The sequence below is a fragment of the Sceloporus undulatus genome, chromosome 6 (genome assembly GCF_019175285.1).
Source record: "Sceloporus undulatus isolate JIND9_A2432 ecotype Alabama chromosome 6, SceUnd_v1.1, whole genome shotgun sequence".
Classification (NCBI taxonomy): domain Eukaryota; kingdom Metazoa; phylum Chordata; class Lepidosauria; order Squamata; family Phrynosomatidae; genus Sceloporus; species Sceloporus undulatus.
The window spans coordinates 79,869,766-79,878,610 of NC_056527.1; the positions used below are offsets into that span (position 1 = coordinate 79,869,766).

At 39.9% G+C, this 8,845-nt stretch overlaps 1 protein-coding gene across 1 annotated transcript in view; it reads left to right on the forward strand.

Moving 5' to 3' along the window:
- The window catches only part of MTHFD2L (methylenetetrahydrofolate dehydrogenase (NADP+ dependent) 2 like), a 28,959-nt gene that overhangs the window by 14,088 nt on the left and 6,026 nt on the right, over positions 1–8,845 (forward strand). The window contains 3 exon segments of the mRNA XM_042476715.1: positions 965–1,052; positions 1,054–1,070; positions 4,498–4,590. Coding sequence (XP_042332649.1) covers positions 965–1,052; positions 1,054–1,070; positions 4,498–4,590 — 198 coding nt within the window.

Below are 8,845 nucleotides of genomic sequence, written 5' to 3' on the forward strand. Positions count from 1 at the left end.
GTGTGTGTAATTAGTTAACAGCACAGTGAAAATATAGGACTACAGAGCTAGAAACTGGAAGCAACTTAGACTGGAAGCAACTTGGAGCTTCATAAAAATATTAGTACAGTCAACCCACCTTAGCCACAGATTTTTTTTATCCATGGGTTCAAGTATCCATGGCTTGAAAAATTTCCCCAAAAAAGTGTAAATTCCAAATAGTAAACTTTGATTTCCCTTTTAACCATTTTGCTATGCCATTATTTAATGGGACTTGAACAGCCACAGATTTGTTATCCACTGGGAATCCTAGAACCAAACCCCAGCAGATACCAAGGGCACACTGTACCACATAGATGAACTCTGATTTAAGTCTGGGTGTCCACAATATAAATTTTGGTTTTTCCCCCCAGGGTGCACATTATTCATGATCAGATGCTTTAAGCAGGAGGGGGCATTTTGGTGAGTCCAATGGCACTATTCTGCCTGTGGGTCCTTCCAGTGGCTTCTTGGATTGCCAAAAATGTCAGAAACAAAGCCTAAGGCGGCCAGAAGTCAACTTCCAGGTTTTTTAAAAATGTTAATCAGTACACCGGGGAGGAATTGTGATTTTCAAAAATTTGAATCACTATCCCAGGAGGCGTCCAGAGGAACTGGGGAATCATGGGGCCACAGAAAGCAACATTGTGTACATGTGTTTCCTATGGACACACTGTGCCCACTCCTGCTTTAAAGGTACCACAGTGCCCTTGCCTTTATGAAGTAGTGGTAATCATTGTTTAATTTAAATAAAAGAGAAGAATTTGAGCACTTTAAAATGCCATTTTATCATTATCCCCACTGGAAAAGTGCAATGTGTCCAGAAGAAATATTATGCAGAATAGCTGGCTCAAACATTTTCTAAAATGGAATGACTAAAAAGCGTTTATTTCACATGAATGATGCAAAATCGGTTATAATTTGCTTTTCTCCCTCCTTCTCTAAGGTATACCAACATTTGGAAGAAATGTTGTTGTAGCTGGAAGATCAAAGAATGTTGGAATGCCAATTTCAATGCTTTTGCATCTGATGGGGACATGAAAGGCCAGGAGGTACACTGAAGCATACAATTGGTTCTGTTGCACCCTCGATATGAGCAGGCCTGCACAACATATGGCCCACAAAGATGTGGAACAACTTCAAGGGTCCTCTGCTACCCAGCTTTCTCCTGAGGAGAAGGCTGGGGGGTGGAGGAAGAGGATGAGCAAAGAGTTGCCCTGCAAGTAGGGTTGCCATATCAGGACCTCCAAACCGGGACAAATGTAGACAAATGTAGGACAACCTTTTCAATGTAGGCACATTTTATAAATGGGGGCATGCAAAAAAATTGATGCTTTTTAAAAAATGTTAATATAAATGCATGTTTCTGCATGATCAAAATGGAGGACATTTGGGCATTATTCCTAGACAGATGGCGAAATGGACTTCCTTTTCTGCCCAAACCACCCCCCTCCATTCCAAAACACACACAACAGCACATTTGGGCACTTCACGTGGCTTTACTTAACATGGCCTCTTGCATATTTCAGAGGCTTATTCCATAATCAAACCCCTTGAGTTTAACACTTAGCATGGTTTAACATGGCTTGCATATTGACATGTCAAGGTGGTTCTCACAAGAAGTGGATTTGCCGTTTCAGGTTTCTTGCACCAACTCTACGTCTCAGAGTGTGTACTTATCAAGGGACTTTGATTTTTTTCCACTGCACATGAGTTTGTAAAAATCAGAGCAGCTAACATTGGCCATGCCTGAGAGGCTTGCTGGTATCAATATCACCTCATCATCATCATCACCCCATCATTTTACAACAAGGGAGATTGTTAGCATTAAAAGCATCAAAATATACAGAAAGGCACTTTAAATGCACTTTAAAATACAGTTTAAAAAATACAGCTTAAAATGCACCCGGGACAGAGGAAACCGTGCAGGGACGCCCCCTAGTGGTCAAAACCCAGGATTGTCCCGCCCCCAGCCGCTTATGAGTGAGGTCATCTCCTATGGGTGACTTCTGTTGCCAATGACGTCACAAACATCAGCTTTGCTCAGAGTTCCTTTACAGTTTAAAGTTCAGTGCAACCATGGCAGAAGACCAGACAACACACTGCTCTGTCTTGTTCCGTGAGACATAGTTAATATTAACGCAGAGGGAACAGATTCCGTCCGAGCTTATGTGATCTGTCTCTTAATACTCCTAGTTGTAGCACTGATTGCAGTCCTATTGAAAGTCTTTAGCCTTCTAGAAGAAGAGAGAGAGGTAAGGTGCCATTCCCGGTTTGGGGCGGTCCACACGGTCTAGCCCCGTTTGGCCCTGCCCCCGAGATTCCCCCCCCCCCGCGCAGACGCCAGGCAGCGGAGCATTAGTTTGCTTTGTGTAGCTTAATAGACCAATCTAATCTAAGATAGGGGGCTGGTTTTCAGGTAAAATACAAATATTTTCTACTTTCACTTGTTTAAAAAAATCCATGTACAAATGGCATCTTTACATGTATAAGTTATTATAATGTTATTTATATATAGGCATTATATTTAGCCTATGTTCCTAGAAGAATAGAAATTGTCAGAAATATATCTTATTATTTCAGTGGATCTAGCCACAGAAAAACATTTCCAAGTCACCATGCCAATTACTTTCTAAAATACAACTCTGTTGATAGATATTAAATGCTTTATAGGTTCCTGTAAACAGAAATACTGTTACATGTCCTGATGTTTCTAAACTAATTGCAAAGTAGACATTTTGTAATAGCTTAGAGTATCAACACCTGATGATAATTTTAATTACACTGCATTGCAGTTTTGAAAATTAGCATTAATTGTGATACTGTGTTGACGTGATGCTACAGTGACAATTACTCACACGATACACACGAAAGATCAGCTGGAGATCCATACCCACCTTGCTGATATTGTAATTGTTGCGCAGGTAATGTAACTTTTTCATTGTTCAGATGCATTTAAATACTGACATTGTAGTATTGTTTATTTAGTTCATCAATTCAACATTTTTCATTCGTACTGAAGTGGGTATTTATCCTACAAGTGAAAACAGCATACAAAATTAATAAGCTTTCTTAGACCCTCCAGTTGTGTTAGATGTGACACCCATAGTTAGATTGTGCTGCTGTGGATGAGAATACAGACAGCTTTGGTTGGTGGGTACCAGGTTGCGGCAGGCTGACTAGGCAGCTTGGGTGGAGTGGTGGGGCAGACTTCTTTTGACATTGAATAGCAATAGCATTAACATTTCTGTATCACTTCATACTGAAATTAAATAGTGTCTTAGTGGTTTACAACATGTAAGCCAATTGCCCCCAACAAGCTGGGTACTCATTTTAGCGACCTAAGAAGGATGCAAGGCTGAGTCAATCTGGAGCCCTCGAGATGGACCCTGGAACCACACAATGTTGTGGCGTAATACTTCCGAAGTCTGGCATTTAACCACTGCACCATGGGAGAAGAAGGAACAACTCTATGCCAAGGAGCTCAGATATTTACTAGAATCAAATTTATGCAAACCAATTCACAACATTTCCCCAACTTAGTTAAAATAGCTACGAGGACTGACATGGACAGCAGTATTAGCCCCCAGCCAGCTTATGAGTGAGGTCATCTCCTATGGGTGACAATTCTGTTGCCAATGACGTCACAAACATCAGCTTTGCTCAGAGTTCCTTTACAGTTTAAAGTTCAGTGCAACCATGGCAGAAGACCAGACAACACACTGCTCTGTCTTGTTCCGTGAGAACATAGTTAATATTAACGCAGAGGGAACAGATTCCGTCCGAGCTTATGTGATCTGTCTCTTAATACTCCTAGTTGTAGCACTGATTGCAGTCCTATTGAAAGTCTTTAGCCTTCTAGAGAAAGAGAAGAGAGGTAAGGTTGCCATTCCCGGTTTGGGGCGGTCCACACGGTCTAGCCCCGGTTTGGGCCTGCCCCCGAGATTCCCCCCCCCCCCCGCGACAGACGCCAGGCAGCGGGAGCATTAGTTTGCTTTGTGATAGCTTAATAGACCAATCTAATCTAAGATAGGGGGCTGGTTTTCAGGTAAAATACAAATATTTTCTACTTTCATTTGTTTAAAAAAATCCATGTACAAATGGCATCTTTACATGTATAAAGTTATTTATATATGTTATTTATATATAGGCTATTATATTTAGCCTATGTTCCTAGAAGAATAGAAATTGTCAGAAATATATCTTATTTATTTCAGTGGATCTAGCACAGAAAAACATTTCCAAGTCACCATGTCCAAATTATCTTCTAAAATACAACTCTTGTATGATAGATATTTAAATTGCTTTATAGGTTCCTGTAAACAGAAATACATGTTACATGTCCTGATGTTTCTAAACTAATTGCAAAGTAAGGACATTTTGTAATAGCTTAGAGTATCAACACCTGGATGATAATTTTAATTATCACTGCATTGCAGTTTTGAAAATTAGCATTAATTGTGATTACTGTGTTGACAGGTGATGCTACAGTGACAATTACTCACAGATACACACCGAAAGATCAGCTGGAGATCCATACCCACCTTGCTGATATTGTAATTGTTGCTGCAGGTAATGTAACTTTTGCATTGTTCAGAATGCATTTAAATACTGACATTGTAGTATTGTATTATTTAGTTCATCAATTCAACATTTTTCATTCGTACTGAAGTGGTATGTTAATTCCTACAAGTGAAAACAGCATACAAAATTAATAAGCTTTCTTAGACCCTCCAGTTGTGTTAGAATGTGACACCCATAGTTAGATTGTGCTGCCTGTGGATGAGAATACAGACAGCTTTGGTTGGTGGGTACCAGGTTGCGGCAGGCTGACATAGGCAGCTTGGGTGGAGTGGTGGGGCAGACTTCTTTTGACATTGAATAGCAATAGCATTAACATTTCTGTATCACTTCATACTGAAATTAAATAGTGTCTTAAGTGGTTTACAACATGTAAGCCAATTGCCCCCAACAAGCTGGGTACTCATTTTAGCGACCTAAGAAGGATGCAAGGCTGAGTCAACTCTGGAGCCCTGGGATTGAACACACAATGTTGTGGCTGTAATACTGGCTGAAGTCCTGGCATTTAACCACTGCACCATTGGGAGAAGAAGGAACACTTCTATGCCAAGGAAGCTCAGATATTTACTAGAATCAAATTTATGCAAACCAATTCAACATTTCCCCAACTTAGTTAAAATAGCTACGAGGACTGACATGACAGCAGTCTTCATTCACATTTTCTTCTTTTTGCTTCTTAGCTCTCATAATTATTTTGATTGGTGACTCGGCAATGACAGTTGTTTAAAAACAAACCACAAATTACATGCTTTGTGAGTCTTTCATCTCTCTACATTTACAATAGGTGCTCTTCAAAGGTGGGACTGAATCAAGACTAGTAAACAACAGGTGTTGGTCTGTGTATACTGTCCTAAGCTTAATTTGAAATAGGATTCCAGATCCTGTCGCCTCCCTGAGTAACCTTTGGCAAGTTGCTGTGTTCCTAGCCATAATTGTAAAAGAAAATATTACTCCATCTGATGGCTAAGTACTTTCATGACAGTGTTGGCAGAAATCAGTAGTCCTCCTAGCTTGAAGTTCAGTTCTCTTTATGGTGTATGTTGAGCTGCTATCCCCATCACTATATGTTGAAGTATTTCGTTAAGAAAAGAAGTTCACTGAATGCAAAATGTTTTCCTTCAATTCACATTTTTATTTTATATGTTAATGGCACTCTGGGTTTGTTACCTATTTGAGGATCTAAATCAAGGGTGAGAATCATGTGGCCTCTGGACTGCATCTCCCAGCAGCCCTAGCTAGCATAGCTGATGTCAAAGAATGATGGGAGTTAATGCTTGAGCAGCTTCTAGAGGGCTACACAATTTCCAGCCCTAATCTGAACAAAGCATGTATTGCACAATATGAAGACTTGTGAAGTCCAGACAGTTCCTCAGGCTAATAGTAAGCATATCATCCATTCCTGGATGAGGCCTGGCATAAAGCTACTAAGATTTGACAGGAGCTTGAGGACAGTAATGTCTTAGCAAATATTTGTCCTCTGATTTTAGACATTTGCAATTTTAGACATGTAATTTTTGTGTTACTGTATATACTCATGTATAAGTCTAGAAATTTTAGTCAAAAAATTGACCCAAAAAACCTGGATCAACTTATCCACAAGTCAGTATAAGCCCTGTACTCTACCTCTTTTATATATTAAAAAGGAGTGATCCCCTTTCTCTGAATAAAAGGCAAGAGCTCAGTCCATCCTGGGAGCACCAAAAAGAATCATGGATCCCCTCTATTCTCTCATTCATCCAGCCTTTAGAATGAGCACAAACAGTTATGCCTGTCCGGAATTTTCTATGTTCTTTGGCATTATTTCCCTTTGCATCATCCTTTACATCCTTTGTTACATGCCCCTAAGTTTTACCCTCGACTTATCCATGGGTCATATCAAAATCCATAGTTTTGGCCCCACAGCCTGCCCTCAACTTATACATGAGGTCGACTTGTAGTCGAGTATATACAGTACAGTATTTAAATTTACAGTTTTAGGTAATTTTTGAATTTACTTTTATGTCACATTATTAGCTGTCCTGAGCTCTTATGAAGATGGGCAAGGTGTGCAATCCAACAATCAATCCAATGATCTTATGAGTATAAACTTCTCCTGAATTTATGGTGTTCACAAGAACTAACGGTCCATACATTATAATTAAGTAGATAGCTGCCTGTTTCCTTTTTGTTCTGATAATCCCAGAATAAAAAAGTACACATGAATTATTTTTATACCAAAGGAAGTTCCAATAGCAATTAGCAATACCTGGATATCTTTGTGGTGTGTGTGTGTGTCTGAATAAAATTCTATATTTTAGGATGCAACGGGTTGGGTTAATTCTGCAGGAGATTTTGCTTCAATCATTTTTGTTGTGTGTGACGGGGGAGTATGTTTTAAAATGTAGATTTGACGATCATTCACAGTAGCCTAGACATTCCAGCCTATTTTGGAAAAAGGTCATCCTCAAACTTGCTTTAATTACTTAATTGCACCTTGGTATTCACAGAATTTTTGGTATGCTAATATAATTATAGGGCTGTTTAATACTGCAAATACCAATGCTTCTCAGTATTATTTCCCCACTGCAACAGTATCAGTGTTCCTGCCCTCTCCTCCAGAGATCTCATTCTTCTACATAACTCACCATAAAGATTGTAGCTGTGGGGTTGGCTTTTTTCTCCAAATTCTGCCAGTCTCAGAATCTGCCCATATCCATGCCCAACCCACTCTTTATGTCCTTTTGAAGTTTATTGTATAAAATATGGCTCCCCTTCCATTTCTCCACATTAGGGTTTCTGTACCATTCACAACCTCACTTTTAACTTTCATTTTAGATCTACCTTGCATGCTTTCTTCCATTCTGAAAATGTCCCTATTGTTGTTGTTAGCTGCCCTTGAATGGTGACCTTGTGGACGAGACATCTCCAAGCCCTTGCCCATAAGTCCCTGATTGAGTCTATCCATCTGGTCTGTGGTCTTCCTCTCTCTTCTATCTTCTACCTTTCCTAGCATTATTGTTTTTTCTAGTGATCTGTGCCTTCTCACTATGTGGCCAAAGTATGATAATCTCAACTTGATAATCTTAGCTTCCAAAGAGAGCTCTGCTCTGATCCATTCAAGAATCCCTTAATTTGTCATCTTGGCTGTCCATGGTATCCTAAGTACTCTTCTCCAGCACCACATTTCAAATGAATTCATTTTATTTCTGTCTACTTCCTTCACTGTCCAACTCTCACATCCATACATGGTAACTGAGAATACAATGACCTGGACAGATTTTACTGTTCTATTTTATGTCTTTGTTCTTCAGTACAGTCTGCCCTCCCCATATGTGGGGGATCCATTCCGGACCCACACACACACATATGGAGAAAACAGCATAGGAAATAATGGGACGCGTGCTCATGGTGGCACACAGGGCGCGTGGCGCGAATACGTGCCCCATTATTTCTGCCTGGGCTTGCCTTCTGCGTGAGCTCAAAGCCACGGAAGGCAAGCCCGCCTATAAGGAGGGCCGATTGTATCTTTTCCAGTTCCTTCATAGCTGCCCTTCCCATACCTAGTCTTCTTCATATTTCTTGACTGCAGTCTCCATTCTGGACAGTATGTGAGTCTTGATATGGGAATTCTTTAACTGTTACAGTTTCGTCGTTGTCTAGATTGAATTTGTGTATTTCTTCTGTTAATATTTTTGTTTTCTTTATGTTCAGCATCACACCTGTCTTTGCACTTTCATCATTGACCTTCCTTATTAACTGTTCCACTTCCTGAATGCCTTCTGCTAATTTTATGGTGCCATCTGCATATCTTAAGTTGTTAATGTTGCTTCCTCCTATCTTAACTCCTCTTTTTTCTGATTCTAATTCTGCTTCTCTTATGATGTTTTCATATAAATTAAATAAGTAGGTTGATAAAATGTAATCCCTAGAATGCAGTCCCTGCTGTACTTCTTGGTAATTTCAGCATTTACATTTCCAAAATGCCTATGTTTCTGCTCCTTTACTTCCTCCTTCAATCTTCAGCTTTGGAAGGTCTTCCCTACTTATTGTTGTGGGCATTTAGTAGATCCTTCCTTGACCAAGAACTGATGTGGCACTTACCCATGTCTTGTGGACCTTGGCTTACCAACCTATCCTTTTCAACACTGCTATTTGTGTGTGAAGGAACAAGGTCTGTTGGGAGCAAACCTACATGGTTTGGGTCCAGGTTATCTTCAGGATCACCTTCTTCCATATATATGATCCATGGGAAGAGGCAGATGAGAAA